Raw genomic sequence first — 18,661 nt, 5'->3', positions numbered from 1 at the left:
AAATGAGTGCACAACCCAGTTGGGGAGGGGCACAGGAAAGAGAAAGGGGATGGGTGGGGCGACTATTACCTAAAACTGGAGAATTCAGTGTTCGTACAGTGTGTTTTAGAATTCTGTTATCAGTGGGCACCAAAGGAAGTACTTTCAGGGGTGAGTGCACACAATGAAAAGAGAAGGACACAGTGCGTTTGTTTCAACGGCATCAATTACAAATAGTGACAAGCTCTGGAACAGAGGAGAGGAAACTGAAACCCAAACCTGCCATTATCGATGTGCTGTTGGTGCAGATAATCAGTCCCAGGCAGACTTGTCTGTGGAAACAACGAACGGCAGATGCTAGTTTACACCGAAGGTAGTCACAAAATGCTGGAGTAACTCAGCGGGACAGGCAGCATCTCTGGAGAGAAGGAACGGGTGACGTTTTGGATCGACACCATTCTTCAGACAGCAGATGCAGATTCATGAAGGGTCCCGACCTGAAACATCGCCCATCCTTTTCCCCAGAGATGCTGCCTGGCCTTTTGTGTCTATCTTTGGTGTCTATCTGTGTGACCGGTTGCAGTTGCATTGGTATCAAACCACCTACAGTACAGAAGGCCACAGAAGATCCTCCTTCCCTGTGGCTATTTTTTATTTATTTAGCGAATGCAAAGTCCTTTAGCCAAGCAGTTGCCTCTTGATCTGCTGTATGAAGGGTGACAAGTCCTCCTTTGAGTCTTTGTTGAGGGCTTTGGGATAATGACTAGGATTCTTTGACTTGGCTCTCAGGCGTCGTCTTGTAGAATTTAGTCTGCTGGAAGGATCATTGGCTTCCCCAGGCGAACCTGGGTACTGACGGGAGGCGCGACGAGAACGCTGATCCATTGTCCCCCCTGTGGCTATCAAACTGTACAACTCATCCCCCTTCAGTCGAGTGGTAGACTGACTCCCCCCCCCCCCCAATCTTTGCACATCCGCAACCCTTTCCTCTCGTCATTTTAGTTTGATGTATTTTGTGTTTTATGACTGTTGGCAGATCAATTTCCCTCCTGGGATAAATAAAGTTCTATCGTATCATTTTGTATTGTGTAGGTTCTGCTGATGCCTGTGTTTGTATCTTGCTGACAGCTGTTGTCTCTTTCTCTCTCCCAGGCGGCCAGCATCAGCAAGGCTATCAACAGCCAGGAGGTGCCCGTCAAAGAAAAGCATGCACGCAGTATCCTTACTTAGCAAAGACTAAAGTTTAAGCAAGTGAAACCAAGCAGAGATCGAATACCGTCATTCTTCATTTAGTAGGCACAAGGAACTGTAAATGATGGTTTACTAAAAGAGGACCCAAAGTAAGCTCAGAATAACTTCATGTTGTGAGCAGAATTAGGCCATTCGGTCCATCAGGTCTATTCCGTCATTCAATCATGGCTGGTCTATCTTTCCCTCTCAACCCCATTCTCCTGCCTTCCCATAACCACTGAAGTCCGTACTAATCAAGAATGTCAATCTCCACTTTAAAAATATTCATTGACTTGGCCTCTACAACTGTCTGTAGAAATGAATTCCACAGATTCACCACCCTCTTGACTAAAGAAATTCCTCCTCATCACCTTTCTAAAGGTATGTCATTTTATTCTGATCGGGGAAAAGCTGAGTGAGTGGGGTGGAGCACCTTCAATGGGGTGAGTCACTTGTAGTACAATGGGCCTTTGAAGTGAAAATAAATCTGTCACCAACTCTGATTTGCAATCTTTCCATTATGACTGAATTTAATATTGAATTTTGCCATCAAGTCAAGTCCATTAAGTATATTTCGCACTCTTTCCCATCTTGATTATCTCGAATATAAATGTGATTACTTTTTAAATTGGTCATCCTTTCTTACTTGTGCTGCTTTAGAAGTCCTGTATCTGAAAGAGGAATGTAAAGAGAACGACAAGGAATTAGGTTAGGAAAAGCTTCATTTGCATTTCCAAATGACTAGATTACAGCTTGTAATTTACCCAGACTCTGCACTTCACGTCAGACCCTGTATGTTTTTTCCCTCATTTTCACCAGACTACATATCGAGATCAAAACACAAAGTGCTGGAGAAACCCAGCGGATCAGGCAGCACCTGGGGAGGGAATGGGTTGGATGAAATTTTGGGTCTGAAAAGGAATGGTCTTGATCCGAAACATTGCCTATCCATTACTCCCACAGGTGTGGCCTGACCCGCTGAGTTCCTCCAGCATTTTGTGCTTTGCTCAAGATTTCAGCATCTGCAGTTCCTTTTGTGTACATTTTATGATATTTGGTCAGGACAACATTGCACAACCCAAACAAGGAACCAACTAAATAAGCTGAACAGAATTCTCTTTTTTAATAACTTCAATTCAAAGTTTCTTTCCGATCAATTTTAATTTTCAGGACTGCACAGAACTAGGAGCAGGATGACTTTTCAATGGCAGCCTGAAATTAAATGGTTTATATTTGCTAGTGTATGAAATGCAATAATTCATATGACTTAATATAATGAATGAAATGTAATAATTCATATGAGAGTAATAAAAAAATTACAACCTGCAATGTCCAGGAATAAGTCTGATCTGGCAAAAGAAAAAGATCTTCAAGAAGGAACTGCAGATGCGGGAAAATCGAAGGTAGACAAAAGTGCTGGATCTATGGAGCGAAGGAAGTAGGCAACGTTTTGGGCCAAAACACTTCTTCAGACTGATGTAGAGTGGGGGGGTGGGGGGGGGGGGGGGGGGGGGGAGAAGAAAAGAAGGGGAGGAGCCAGAGGGCTGAGGGAGAGCTGAGAAGGGGAGGAGACAGCAAGGGCTACCGGAAATTGGAGAAGTCACTGTTCAAGCCGCTGGGGTGCAGACTGCCCAAGCGGAATATGAGGTGCTGCTCCTCCAATTTCCGGTGGTGCTCACTCTGGCCATGGAGGCCTGGTGCAAATTGCCCCAAGTGTGAAGAATAGAACAAGTGTATGAGATCGCTGGTCGGCCGGGACTTGGTGGGCCGAAGGGCCTGTTTCTATGCTGTATTTCTAAACTAAACCAAACTAAATATAACTAGAGAATAATTTGAATGAAAATGTTTTACTTCAGCGAGCAAAAAAATGTTGTTCTTGGGGTAGAATCATAGACCATCTTTCTTGAAGAATTATCTGTTTACATTTAAATACTTGTTCTCTGTAAATGATAGCAGTACTTGTTACAAGAGACTGACATTATGGACGGACATAATATTAATTTAAAATGATTGAACGGTGTCATATTTACTCCAAGCACTTGTGAATTTTCTTGACTCCCTCTGTATGAATTATATTGGGAACGCACCATGAGAAAGGGGCCTTTACCTTCTGGTCCTATGCCATTGGACTCCCTTTATCCAGCAATTCCATCATGAGCTGGAAGTTCTGCCACGTTCTCCACAAAATCTTGAGAGATGGACATCCAAATGTAAGTCACTCTTTTCTATTCACGAATACTCCAATGAAAGAGAGTAGTTTTTAATCCATGCCTTTAAATGTAATTATCATTTACATATAATGCACTTCGAATATAGAATTTAGGAACTTTATGCCAATGTTGTGATATAGGAATTGTGGCAACCAATATGCGCATAGCAGTATTTCCCAGACTACAATGGCCTGATAATCAGTGAGTGATGTTGATTAGAGAATGACTATTTTCCACTATACTTGGCACCAAATGTTCTAATTTTCCTTATGATTGTGCGAGATAACTGAGAATAGAGGGGGTCTCGGTTTTACCATCTCATCCAAGGGCTGGCAACATGGATTGTGTAGCTGTTCCTCAGTAACCTTAAGGACCCAAGGCGACACAAGTGTAAGGGGTTATGGGGAGAAGGCAGTAGAATGGCGTTGAGAGAGAAGGGTAGATCAGCCACGATTGAATGGCGGGAGAGACTTGATGGGCTGAATAGCCGAATTCTGCTCCTATAACTGATGAACTTATGAGGTCACTCCACCATTTGTTGACTTTGCTTCCTGAACTTTATATCCTTGGGTTTACTTGGTATCCAATAATGTGGGAATCTCGGCCTGGAATATACGTTACTATTGACTATCACCAGGCCTTTGATGTGGAAGATTTTGAAGATGTACAACCCTCTTTGTTCTGGTAGCCCTTGCCAATAAGGTGTCATTTAGGAGGATCAGGTTGGTTGGTCAGCCAAATGTGTGTCGGGCAGCAGTGAATGTTGCTTAATGAAAACATTTCTGATATGTTGTGTTTACTGTACATTTGACACATTCCTTCTAAAGAAAGGTGACACATTTAATTATAGTCATGCAGTGTATCACGAGGTGTGATATTTACCCTGAAGCAAAAACATACATTTCTGGAAATAATCAGCAGGTTGGGCAGAAATGGAGGTAATGTTTTGGGTCAATAACCTTCCATCAGAATATCTACCAGAACACAGCATGAGAATTTCCAACATTGTTAATATTTACAGTACATTCAGCATTTCATACATTTGGTTGTTGAAGACTGCTGGGTTAAGATTACCACAAATCCAAAAAAACTAAAGTCTCTAGTTCATTGGGAAGGGACTGTAATCCGTGGTGAAGTATTGAACATCTGTGTATATGGGTGCAACATTTGTCGCTCTGCCTAAAGCACTGATCATTTTCTTCTTGAGGATTGTTTTGTCAAATAATGCTGATGTTTTTAAAAAGAATGTTACGACAAAATTCTGCTTCTGCTTATTTTTAGGTTCTTCACGATTTTACCAGGCATAAAAGTAACATCCATGAAATGGGAAATTTATGGGTATGTTGGGTCATGAAAATTATGACATTCCGATGTATTGATTGTTTGAAAAACATCATAAATGTTTTCTTTTTTATTCCCAGTTTGTAATCATTGGAAGATCTAATGCAATATTTAAACATGCAGCTTCATAAAAATTAGAAAAAACTAGAATTTAGAAGAATGAGGGGGGATCTTATAGAAACTTACAAAATTCTTAAGGGGTTGGACAGGCTAGATGCAGGAAGATTGTTCCCGATGTTGGGGAAGTCCAGAACAAGGGGTCACAGTTTAAGGATAAAGGGGAAATCTTTTAGTACTGAGATGAGGAAAACATTTTTCAAACAGAGAGTGGTGAATCTCTGGAATTCTCTGCCACAGAAGGTAGTTGAGGCCAGTTCATTGGCTATATTTAAGAGGGAGTTAGATGTGGCCCTTGTGGCTAAAGGGATCAGGGGGTATGGAGAGAAGGCAGGTACAGGATACTGAGTTGGATGATCAGCCATGATCATATTGAATGGCGGTGCAGGCTCGAAGGGCCGAATGGCCTACTCCTGCACCTATTTTCTATGTTTCTAAAAGTACCATAAGTTTTAATTGGAGGGAAAGAGTAACGTATATCGCAGTTGAGATCTGTAACATTGCTTGTAAGGTGAAAAGAAAGTTCTGTTTTTTCAATGAAGTGACACAGCGATAGAGTTGCTACCTTACAGTGCCAGATACCCGGATTTGATCCTGACCACAGGTGCTGTCTGTACATAGTTTGTACGTTCTCCCTGCGACAGCATAAGTTTTCTCCGGGCGCTCCGGTTTCCTCCCGCACTCCAAAGACGTGCAGGTGTGTAGGTTAATCGGCTTCTATAAAATTGTCCCTAGTGTGGAGTAAAGTGCTAGTGTAAGGGGTGATCACTGGTCGGTGTGGACTCGGTTGGCCAAAGGGCCTGTTTCTGTGCTGTATCTCTAAACTAAACTAAATAAACAAAACTAAGTTTGGATGAATGGAGCAATAACTGGACCACACTGTTCTGATGCCATTCAATCTGTCTTCGGAAGTGATATGTGTTGTCTTTGATTTTCTATTTTTATTATAAATATATTTTCATTTGCTTTTATAATGGAAGATGTAAATATTCTTCACTATACACATACTTGTCAGTGGTAGAACTGGGTTCAGGGTGTGACTGTAGCAAGACAGGTTTACGTAGGTACATTCCATTGGGAGGAAGGTGTGTGTAGTTATTGTCTGACTAGTTTTGCACAGGTGGATGAGTGGGAGGCTGTTAACTGACCAATGTTACATGGACTGTATCCATTATGTGTACAAAAGTACAAATTTGTAATGGGATCGAGTGTCGACAGAACTAAGTTTATCATATGTTATAGGTAGAAACACAGACACAATGATGATGCCATAGAGTTTAGTTAAAGATTGTGAATGTACTGGGCTATATGATACATAGAATATATGACACATAGAATAGATTCTAACCCGTTTTGCTCACACCCACACCATTGCATATTTTAGCAATTTTTCTTGTCAAAACAAACCTTTGTCTTCTGTCAGAATGACTAGGAATTAATTGTCTATATTGTTGGTTACGAAATTTATACCTGAGTGGTTAACTTATAAGATTCTTGGAGTCTTGATTGTACATGTATGTGCATATACGTTACGTGTAGACACAAAATGCTGGAATAACTCAACGGGACAGGCGACATCTCTGGCTTTATTTATATATATATATACACACACACACACACACGTATATGTATACACACGCACACTCATATATATATATATATATGTGTGCGTATATGTGTACATATACGTGTGTGTGTGTGTATGTATATATATATATACACGTATAGATACATATATATGTGTGTGTGTGTGTGTGTGTGTGTATGTATATATATATATAGTATTATATTTACATATTCTGTTGTGATGCTGCAAGTAAGAATTTCATTGTTCTGCCTGGGACATGTGACAATAAAACACTCTTGACTCTTATATAACCTAAAATGCTGTTTTAAACAATTCTGCTTATCTTTACTCTCACTTTAAGGGAAAGTATTTTTGCCCTGGAACGTCTCCAATCATGCCATTGTGGACCTTGCCCTTTTCTTTAATTACATTCTCTTTCACTGTGACAATATATTCTGCACTCTGTTTGCTTTCTCTTTGCACTACCTGATGCACACATGTATGGTTTTTGATTGTAATCATCTATAGATTTTTTTAAACCTAGATAGCACTATTAATCCAACCTCTCCAGTGTCCTTTGTCACAAATGTATCATCCCATTCCTTGCCTGCTGCTTTCAAAGTGCCCTAACGTGATAAATGCCATCTTCCATATGTTGATCAATTTGCCTGTCTGATCTCCATTTATCACACTTGATAAGTGTATGTATGGGCGGTGTAAAGTATAAAGAACATCCCAGCTAGTTTCATTATCATAGGTGTAATCAGGCTGTTGAAAACAATTCTTGATAACGTTTTCCCTTTATTTGTGAGTGCGTTGGAGGTGTGAGGCTGCTGTATTCTGCCTCTTCCCCGATCTTTGTTCCAGTGGGCATTGTGTACGTTTTGGTGCTGAATACTGGCAGTGTAGTCAGCCTTAGAGTACAAGAGCTGAACCCAAAACCACACTTGCCCAATGCCCACTTTCCGTAGGAATCCGGCGGTAATATTTCATCTTTGCCCCAGGCCATTTGGAGCGGCTGTGGTTAATGATTATAGAGGTTAATGAAACCTCTAATGATATCCCATCTCAGATATCAAGTAACTAAGCAATCCCTCGAGGCCTGCCAATGAGCCAAGTCTTGCTTGTTTGGCATGACTCAGCCAATTGTGAGATAACTAACGAATCTGCTTCTGAATTGAAGAGTTTCACTTTTACGAATATTATTCACCACTGCCATTCAGTTTTATGCCATAACCATTTGGGACGGCACAGTGGTGTAGCGGTAGAGATGCTACCTTACAGTGACACAGAGTTGAGTTTGATCCTGACTACGGGTGCTGTCTGTACGAAGTTTGTATGTTCTCCTTGTGAACACATGGGTCTTCTCTGGGTGCTCCAGTTTCCTCCAACATTCCAAAGACGCACAGGTTTTGTAGGTTAATTGGCTGCTGTAGATTGTCCCTAATGTGTAGGATAGAACCAGTGTGTGGGAATCGATGGTTGGCGTGGACTCGGTGGGCCGAACGAGCTGATTCCACACAGTATCTCTAAAGTATACTAACCTAAACAATATCTAATCTCCTTCAGGATGGGAACATAATATATCAATAATATAGAAATACAATCTGGATGTGAAGGTAAAATTCACTTATTGATTGGTAATTTGACTTTAGTATGTTTGTAAATTAACTATGAAAGCAGTCATGTGGTTGGGGGATGAAATCATTGTAATTGATTTCATTTATATACATGGCCATCTAGCTGGAAAATGTACTATAACTTACTGTACTTTCATTTCTGTTCCCAGTCTGGGCTTCGTCCAGTAGTGTTTAGTTTAGTTTAGTTTAGAGATACAGCGCGGAAACAAGCTCTGCGACCTACCGAGTCCGCACCAACCAGTACACCAGCACTATCCGACACAACAGGGAGAATTCTGAATTTTTACCAAAGCCAAATTAATCTGGAAACCTGTACATCTTTGGAGTGTGGGGGGAAACCGGAGCACCCGGGGAAAACCCCGCTGTCACAGGGAGAACGTAGAAACTCCGCACAGACAGCACCCATAGTCAGGATCGAACCAGAGTTTCTAGTGCTACGCTGCGCCACCGTGCCACCCCTTATAGTGCGAATAGGTTCACATTTTATGGAAAGAGCTATTGGATAACAATACATTTGGTAAATGTATTTTGATGACTTTTTTTGGATAACTACTGTTAAAATCATTGCTCACTAGTCAGGCTGAATCCACAGATTGACACTGGGTCTTGTCAGACTGCATTTCACACAGGGCAACAAGGTTACCATCTGAGCCACTTATACACACACTAACATTCCCCAGTGGCAGCATCTTGAGAGCATGGGACATATTTATTCACATGTGGTCGGACTATCCAACGGTTTAAAACGTACATAGAGCAAAACAACACAGGTACAGGCACTTTGGCCCACAATGTCTATGCTGAACATGAAGCCTGCACATAATTCATATCTCTCCATTCCCGAAGAAGGAACTTGAATTAACAATGTCTAAGAAGGAACTGCAGATGCTGCAAAGTCGAAGGTAGACAATAATGCTGGAGAAACTCAGCGGGTGCAGCAGCATCTATGGAGCGAAGGAAATAGGCAACGTTTCGGGCCGAAAAGTTGCCTATTTCCTCCGCACCATAGATGCTGCTGCACCCTCTGAGTTTCTCCAGCATTTTTGTGTAACTTGAATTAATACCACTGGAAAATAGGGCAATAGACCTTACTGATTATTTCTGGGTAATATTACAATAACACAATGTACGCATCATTGTCTTCATTACACTAATATTTGAAAAGTTCCCATCTCTATTAGAATGCAATTCTTGGTGCTATCGATTATCTGAGAATTGGGGCTTCGGAATTTGTTGAACATTTCCACAGTTGATAGTTTTGCTTTAATCCAGCTTGGCCAATTTGACTGTAAAGTGTCTAATTTTCAATTTCATATTTAGTCTTCTTTAAATGTTGCATTAATATTGTTGCATGATATCCCAGTGTACCGTACTTCTCTGGGCACTGGTGGGAGATTCTCACCATGAGCACACTGGATATTTACACCAAGCGTGGTCTACCTGTCCACCATTCCAGCAGAAACTGCATTAGAACATTGCTGGCTTCATTAAAGTTGAGTGGCACAGTGGTGTAGCTGGTAGAGCTGTTGTCTCACAGTGTCAGAGACCCAGATTCAATCATGACCATGGATGTTCTCTCTGTGGAGTTTGCACGTTCTCCCTGAGACCGCATGGGTTTCCCATGGGTGTTCCATTTTCCTCCCACATCCCAAGGACGTGTATGTTTGTGATTAATTGGCCTCTAAATTGCCCCTAGTGTGTTGGGTGTGGATGCGAAGATGAGATAACTGGAACTAGAGTGAATGGGTGAGCGATAGTCGATGTGGGCTTGGTGGGCCTTATGACCTATTTCCATTCTCCATCATCCCACCATATTCTATCCCACCCCACCCCACCCATGTCCATGTTACCAGTTCAAAATATGTTGTCTGGCATCAATTAGTCCCTGATATTCATGGAATTGCATGCAGGGTATAGAAGAAATCCTATGTGGAACATGGGAGGTAAGATGTTCACTTTCATTAGGTTTCCTGTACACCAGAGGTTGATGTTGAAGGTAGGACATGTTCGTCATTAATGGAGGTGAAGTGGATGCCCAGGTTTTGAGAGGACATGAGACCATGGGTATGAGTTACTGTATCTGCTGGGTGGCATTTACTCCATCGATGGGTCACACTCCAGCAACTCTTGGCCTTTCCCGTGAATAGTGCTGCCTGTCTATTTACGACTGCTGGATTTACGACACTCAGCCATACTGGCTTACATAGTTTAAAACCAGAAACATTCTTCAAATATCCAATCTGACTTAAGAGTTTTAAAGTGACTGATCTTCATCTAATAGTGATTGGTTTCTGCCCTCGTCTTGCTCGAAGTAAATCATAAATGGATGCGTTGAGTTGTTTTAGATTTTTAACCTTTTTAACCTCTTGCCCGATCCAAATGTAACAGTTTGGGAGGCTTAAAATTTCCCTGGTAGTTACTAAACAACCTATATCATTGTGAGAGGCGACTCAAACAGCCACATCTTTGGAGACAAAAAAAAGATGGTTGCATAGATTTACATTTGAGGGGTGCAATGTGCCCAAGCGAGAGACAAGGGCTTCTCCATAAACAGAAACATTTCCAGTTGGAACACTACCTTTTAATTTTGTGGTACTATCTTTTTTTTCCTAGGCGCATATGCATGATCGTTATGGACAACTGGCAAGTGTCTATGTTAAACTTCTCAACACCAAGATGGATTTTCATAAAAAGGTATTTTCTTTTCACACAAGATTGTTTGTATAGCCTGCATTATTTTATGTTTTTTTATACTGAAAGTATCCAGAAGCAACATAGTTAAATATAATGTTTAGGAAAGAACTGCAGATGCTGGTTTAAATCTACTGTCTGAAGAAGGGTCTCGACCCAAAGCGTCACCCATTCCTTCTTTCCAAGAGATGCTGCCAGTCCTGCTGAGTTACTCCAGTATTTTGTGTCTATCGTAGTTGAATATTGTTGTGCCAGGCCGGCACAGTGGAGCTGCTATCTCATAACGCCAGAGACCCGGGTTCGATCCTGACCTTGGGTACTGTCCATGTGGAGTTTGCACGTTCTTCCTGTGACCCAGGTGCTCTAGTTTTCTCCCACGTCCCAAAGACGTTCGGGTTTATAGGTTAATTGGCTTCTTAAATGTGTAAGGAGTGGATGAGAAAGTGGGATAACAAGAACTGGTGATCGATTGTTGGTGTGGATTCAGTGGGCCAAAGGGCCTGTTTCCCCGCTGTATCTCGAAAGTAAACTAAAAGAGATTAGAGATACAGTGTAGAACCAGGCCCTCCGAGTCCACGCCGAGCCAGCGATCACCCGTACACTAGTTCTATCCTACACATTATGGACAATTTACAGAAGCCAATTAACCTGCAAACCTGCACGTCTTTGGAGTGAGGGAGGAAACTGGAGCACCCGGAAAAAATCTACACAGTCACAGGGAGAACGTACAAACTTCATACTGACAGCACCCGAGGTTTTGGTGGAACCAGGGTCTTTGGTTCTAAGGCAGCAACTCTACCACTGCGCCACCATGTTGCCCCCTGCGCCAGTGTGCTGCCACAAACTAAAAACTAAATACAAATGAATATTTCATGAACAATCTGTCTGCTGTTGTTAATATACCGACTCCTTTGATCTTGTACAATGTTAGAGTGCATCTGCAGAGTGCTTTCTATATTCCTTGGCTTGCATCCAACAAGCTTAGTCTTATTAAGAAGGCAATTTCAAACAATGAGCTGTGGAAGGTGGGTTTCTGCAGCAGCTCCTTAGTAATTGAACACTGCGTAATGCATCCTCTAGGACATACTTTAAAGACTGCACAATTTAAAGTGTGCCCTTATTTATTATTATCATTGAGAATAACCAGACAATCTAACTTGTGGACAACTTAATTGCCACCGTGGTGGGTGGGGTGAGGACTGTTTTCTTACCAACAAGATTGTGGGTAAACTCTTACCTGTTAATGCATGAGGCTGACAGTTCCCTGTTACATTTTCTCCAACATACAGTCACCGTCGAGCTGCAGTACACTTGCCCTGAGCATTCTCAGCCCCATCTTCGGAATGGGCCAATCTTGAACTCACTGGCTCAATTTCATTGTGTAGGAAGAAACTGCAGATGCTGGTTTTTGTGTCTATCTTCGGCCCAATCTCTTTCATCCCTTCAAATATTCCAATTTGCTCGCAAACAAATTGGCAGAACTGCCAGAGAAAGGTAGTTGAGGCAGATACCATAACAACATTTAAAAGACATTTGGACAGGTACATGGATTAGACAAGGTTGGAGGGATATGGGTCAAACGCGGGCCGATGGGACCAGTTTAGATGGGGCATCTTGGTTGGCATGGGCAAGTTGGGCTGAAGAGCCTGTTTCCATGCTGCATGACTATGACTCTCTATGACTATGACTTCTTCATGTTCATAAGTATTAGGAGCAGAATTAGGCCAGTCAGCCCATCAGCCCTAATCCACCATTTAATCATGAATGATATATCTTTCCCTACCATCCCCATTTCCCTGCCTTCTCCCTGTAGCCTTTGACGCTCTTAATAGTTAGGAATCTGGTAATCTCCTCTTTAAAATACCTAATGATTTGGCCTTCACAGCCATCTGTGCAATGAATTCCACAGATTCACCCCCCTTCCCTTTCTCTTCTTTAATTGTTGAAAATAAGTAGCATTTTAAAAGCACAAGCCCCACTTCACATTGGCTTGCATGGGATTTGCACTTTATGGATATTAATGTGTATTTATTGTCTGAGGGTAAATTAAACGATTCCTAAAGAAAGATATGCTTGCATTTATGTAGCTTCACAAATCGGCTGAAGGCCCCACATAATGGTTCAACCAATTAATTCAGGAAAAAAGGGCCCTTAAACAGTAGTACAATATACAATGTGGATCTTTCGGCTTGTACAAAATCATGAGAGGAATAGATCGGGTAGACGCATAGAGTCTCTAGTCCAGAGTAGGGGAATCGAGAACCAGAGGACATTGGTTTAAGGTGAGGGGGGAAAAGATTGAATAGGAATTTGAGGGATAGCTTTTTCACACAAAGGGTGGTAGGTGTATGGAACAAGCTACTGGAGGAGCTAGTTGAGGCAGGAACTGTCACAACATTTAAGAAATATTTAGACAGGTACGTGGCTAGGACAGGTTTAGAGGGATATGGGCCAAACACAGGCAGATGGGACTAGTGTAGATGGGACATGTTGGTCGGTGTGGGCAAGTTGGGCCGAAGGGCTTATTCCCACACTGTATCACTCTATGACTTGAATAAATTATCACATGCCTCCTCTCCACTTTGAAATGGTGACATGGAATCATAAATGTCCTCTTGACAGGGCAAGAGGGACCTTTATTTAATATTTCAGCTGAAGGACAGAAGCTCTACTGCACTGTTTACATCCTGACATTTATTGATCACCTCCTCAAATATATGCAGCGACTTGGCCTCCATGGCCTTCTGCAGTAGATAATTCTGTTGGTTCACCAAGTCACGCTATTTCTCCTCTTCTCAGTGCTGTATCCCGGGACAGAAACTCATGCTTCTTGAACCTTCAGCCAAGGGAATCTTCACCCTCGGCTTTCTGCTTGTCGAGCCTGTGAGATTTTGTACATTTCTATCTTCTAAATGCTAGCGAATGGAGGTCTGGTTGCCTAATACTCAAACCCACATGCGATGCAGGTCAAAGTACCTCTGCTTTCCACTCTGTGCCTCACCTGGATGCACACCCATTTCTCTCTTGGACCTTCTCTTGTCCCTTACACGTATATTCCTTCCTCTAGCTTCACAATTCGAACTCCCTTCTATCCTTATCTCACACTTTTTGTCTTTTCATCCCTCCCCTTTTGTCAACCATCTGCCAATCAAAACCCCCCTCACCTGTATCCACCTATCACTTGCCAGGCTTTGTCAGGCCCCCAACTCTCTTCCAACTTTCACTCCCCTATCACAATCAGTCTGAAGAAGAGTCCTGACCTGAAACGTCATCGATCCATGTTCCCCAGAGATGCTGAGTTATTCCAGCACTTTGTGTCTCATTAAGACCAAAGTGCTATTTGCCTTCTTAATGGCTTTCCGCTCCTGTTGTTTGCTTTCAGTGACTCATGGCCAAGAGCCCTGAGAGCCCTTTGTACATCAATGATTTCCAATCCATCACCATTACGCTTGCTTTCTATTTTCCCTTCATTAGTATCTGTGCGTATTTTTCCACTTAATTAACTTGTCTAAATTGCCCTGAAGCCTCTATATCAAAATATTCTGTCATCAGCAAACGTAGAAATAGTAGAGTCTCTTCCTCCCATCCAAATCATTGTTAGATTTGGTGAATTGCAGGGTCCCCAGCACTGGTCCTGTGGTACCACACAGCCAGCACCGACTGCCTACAAAAAGATCTGTTTTTTCTTCCGTTCCTGTTAACTTTCTTTTCAGGTCAGAATGTGACTCCCAGTCCTAAGTGCGATAATTTTGCACACATAATTTCTTACGTGAGATTTTCTGAAAGTCCCAGATAAATCACATCCACTTGCTCTCCCATATCCCAATGCAGATTGTGTTGGTTATTCATAACTCCACCATTATTTAATCACCTTGGCATTATGTACCTACTTACCAGCAGGTGAACAATAACCATAGGATAATCCAAGGGAGACCTCTCATGCTACCAAATGGACTTAGCCTTACAATAATTGGAAGAAGTTGACACTAGGGCGGCAAGGTGGCGCAGCAGTAGAGTTGCTGCCTTGCAGTGCGTGCAACACCGGAGACCCACTCTGGTTCGATCCCGACTATGGGTGCTGTCTGTACTGAGTTTGTACGTTCTCCCCGTGACCGCGTGGCTTTTCTCCGAGATCTTCGGTTTCCTCCCACACTCCAAAGACATGCAGGTTAGTTGGCTTGGTGTATGTGTGTAGGGTAGTGTTAATGTGCGGCGATCGCTGGTCGGCACGGACTCGGTGGGCCGAAGGGCCTGTTTCTGCTCTGTATCTCTAAACTAAACTCAAAACAAACTAGAAGTAAAGCTGGGAATTGGATATTCTGTAATACAACCTGTATTTACATTGTGCATTTAGATGCCTGCAGGGAATGGTGCCTAACAAGATTGTATACAGACAGTTTAGATACCTGGTGTTTGATTGTATTGCTTGCTGCGGGCAGCAGCTGTTATTTGCTGGAGTGTCACTGTCGATGTAATTACTTTTTAATGTGCTGAATAAATTCAACAGTTATTGCTAAATTTAATTCAGGATGGGAAAGAAATTGATTTCTTTTAGAATGTAGGTGAGGGAAAACAGACTCAAGGAACTGCAGATACTAGTTTACGACAAAAGGCACAAAGTGCTGAAGTAACTCAGTGGGACAGGCAGCTGGACAAAATGGATAGCTAACGTTTAGGGTCAGGAAGAAGGGTCCCGACGCGAAAAATATTTGTGTTCTCCAGAGATACTGCCTGATCCGATGAGTTATTTCAGCACTTTGTGCCTTTTTTTGTGTGAGAAACAGATTCTGTGAGATATGTACACAAAATGATGAGAGGCATAGATAGGGTTGGTAGGCGGTCAGAACCTTTTTCTCAGGGTGGAAATATCAAAGACTAGAGGGCATAGCTTCATGGTGAAAGGGACAAAGTATAAAGGAAATATGCGGGGTGTTTTTTACGCAGAGGGTGGTGGTGGTAGATGGCTGGAACATGCTGCCAGGGGTGGTGGTGGAGGCAGATATACTGTAATAGTGGGTTTAAGAGACTTTTGGATAGGCATGTGAATATAGAGGGATATGGATTTTGTGCAGGCAGATAAGAGTTGGTCGTGGCATCATAGTTAGACACAATGTGCTGGAGTAACTCAGTGGGTCAGGCGGCATCTCTGGTCACGTTTTGTCACGCCCCCAAGGATGAGTGATTTTTTGGGACGGAACCCTTCTACAATCGGGTCTTGGCATCATGTTGGGCTTGTACATTGTGGGCTAAGGGGCCAGTTCTCCTGCTGTACTGTTGTATGTTCTAACTCTCAAATAAATTCACTTCTTGAACACAGATTGTGGTTATTATTTTGCACAGCATTCTGAGTTCCCATCGAATCTGGAAGTGACAGATGAAGCACTGGATAAAGCTTCTGGCACAGATGTAAATAATATGTAAGTCTGATCAGCACCAGGCCACCACTGTGTTTCTTTTGAACGTGATGCATTGAGTTGATCTGAGCGTGTTTATGGGAGGAGTAGTTGGAATTATACCCGAGGAGGGTGGCTGTGATTGTTGGCCAGTGCCCCCAGGCTTGGACTTCACTGCAGGAACTCCTCAGCTAGTTATACTTGGCCTTTCAATATTCAACTGTTTCATCAGCTCTTGCCTTCCTTCCATCACATGCTCAGCACAGACATTGTGGGCCGAAGGGCCTGATCCTGTGCCGTATAGTTCTACATTGCACAGCTCAGAAAATAACTCATGCCTGCCTGCATGCTGCAAGATGTAGGCAATCTCCTGCCGATTACTGTGAGGTTGCAAATCACATTTGTGCCTCAAAAGTGCCGGGCAATGTCGATCTCCAGCAAACGATGGACGAACAAGCTCGGCTTTCAGATAGGTACATGGATAGGAAAGGTTTAGAGGCATATAGGCCAAATTGGACTAGCTTAGATTGGTCATGTTGCTTGGCCTGGACAGGTTGGGCAGCACAATGGCACAATGGCAGAGTTATTCCCTTACAGCGTTAAAGACCCGCGTACAATCCTGACTACGGTTGCTGTCTGTATGGAGTCTATACGTCTCCCTCTGACCACGTGGGTTTTCTCCGGATGCTCCAGTTTCCACCCACACTCCAAACACAGACATGTTTGAAGGTTAATTAGCATATTTAAATTGTAAATTGTCCTAGTGTGTAGGATAGTGCTAGTGTACGGGGTGATCGCAGTTCAGCGTGGACTCGGTGGGCCAAAGGGTCTATTAACACACTGTATCTAAAGTCTAAAGTAAAGTTGGACTGAAGGGCCTGTTTCCGTCTCTGTTCAATGGTATTACTATCAATGTCCTGCAGATCCCACTTAATTGAAAACTAAATCATCTTGGTTGCAAGACTACAAGAGGGGCTGGGTATCCAGTCCCGAGGGTCTCACCTCCTGACACCCCAACACTATTCCACAAGGCACCAGTCACGAACAATGATGAAACACACTCCACTCGAATGGTTGAACGACGCTCCATCACTTACCCGTGACAGCATCCAGCAGAGGCATTCCCTCCACCGCCCGTAATACTCATTCTCACCAGTGGCTGAATTGTGCACCATCTCCACCATGGTCACTCACCCTGGTCACTCTGCATCCTCTAACACCAGGAAGCACAAAGGCAGAGGACACACAGGAACACCACCACCCTGCAAGATCCCCTGCAACCTGTCCAACATGCTGACTTAGAAAAATATGGCAAATATTTCCTCATCACTGGGTCTAAATTCTACAGCTACCCATCCAATAATACAATTTCATCAGAAGGAGGAAAGTTATTGATTGATTGATTGAAAGATACAGCATAGAAAAGGGGCACTTCGGCCCACCAAGTCTATGCTGGCAATCGACCACCCGGTCACACTAGTTCTATGTTACCCCACTTTTGCATCCGTCCCTACACACTCGGTGCAATTTACGGTCAATTAACCAGCAAACCTGCACATCTTTGGGATGTGGGAGGAAACCGGAGCTCCTGGAGAAAACCCACGTGGTGACAGAGAGAACGTGCAAACTCTACACTGACACGATCGAACCCAAGTCACTGGCGCCAGAGATAAGGACAGAAGAGGTGTGGAATGTGAAGCCAGAGGAAGGGATGTAGATGGACAGGGTGGGTGTTGGGGGGGGGGGGGGGGGGGGGGGGGGTAGGGGTGGAGGGAGGAGCAGCATTGTGAGAGAATAGGATTGAACCCGAGTCTTTGGCACAATGAGGCAGCAACCTTACCAACTTGTTCCACCATGGGGCCCTAAATTGGGGAGAACGTGCAAACTCCACACAGACAGCACCCGAGGTCAGGATCGAACCCGGGTCTCTGGTGCTGTGAGGCAGCAACTCTACCAGCTGTGCCACTGTGTAGTTCCTCAATGGTTCATGATATCAATAACCCACAAGCTGCACATGGACAATTATGAATTGGCGATAAATACTACCTGTCCTTGCACTGTCCACTGTCCAACAAATACAAGCAAATTCCATTGTTAGAGGATTCCTACATTACTGGAGAGATTGAAAGGAAGAATGTGTGTCCCTCCTCAACCGCATATAATCGGCACATTTATCCATTTACAATTTGACTGAGTTGTTATATATTTAACCTCAACCTAGTTAATTTGCCTTGCTGAATCTTAAATTGAATTGTGGTTGAAATCTCCAAGTAGTTTTAATAATTATCTTGAGCTGTGAGAACATCTCAGGTGATTCATGATTTATTATTTTTGACCTTGAAATCGAGTGCTTGTTATTCTCAAAAGCAAAATATTTACCTGAATATACATTTCACTTTGCTGCCTCTGGGCTTTTTGCACCACATCTGAACAATTGTGCGGCACGGTGGCGCAGTTTCACAACGCCAGAGACCCGGGTTTGATCCTGACCTC

At 43.0% G+C, this 18,661-nt stretch overlaps 1 protein-coding gene and 1 long non-coding RNA gene across 2 annotated transcripts in view; one reads left to right on the top strand and one right to left on the bottom strand.

Moving 5' to 3' along the window:
• The window catches only part of hip1r (huntingtin interacting protein 1 related), a 115,778-nt gene that overhangs the window by 43,957 nt on the left and 53,160 nt on the right, over positions 1 to 18,661 (top strand). The window contains exons 2-6 of the mRNA XM_033043192.1: positions 1,132 to 1,195; positions 3,277 to 3,419; positions 4,701 to 4,757; positions 10,698 to 10,778; positions 16,116 to 16,192. Coding sequence (XP_032899083.1) covers positions 1,132 to 1,195; positions 3,277 to 3,419; positions 4,701 to 4,757; positions 10,698 to 10,778; positions 16,116 to 16,192 — 422 coding nt within the window. The remainder of the gene's footprint in view (positions 1 to 1,131; positions 1,196 to 3,276; positions 3,420 to 4,700; positions 4,758 to 10,697; positions 10,779 to 16,115; positions 16,193 to 18,661) is intronic.
• Positions 7,961 to 17,223, bottom strand: LOC116987295. The gene is made up of 3 exons (XR_004415689.1): positions 17,187 to 17,223; positions 13,858 to 13,860; positions 7,961 to 7,971 (listed from the first exon to the last, which is right to left on the bottom strand). It is a non-coding gene; the product is annotated as an uncharacterized LOC116987295 (long non-coding RNA).

This window comes from Amblyraja radiata, chromosome 25 (genome assembly GCF_010909765.2).
Source record: "Amblyraja radiata isolate CabotCenter1 chromosome 25, sAmbRad1.1.pri, whole genome shotgun sequence".
NCBI lineage: Eukaryota > Metazoa > Chordata > Chondrichthyes > Rajiformes > Rajidae > Amblyraja > Amblyraja radiata.
This window is presented reverse-complemented; position numbering and strand designations above follow the sequence as displayed.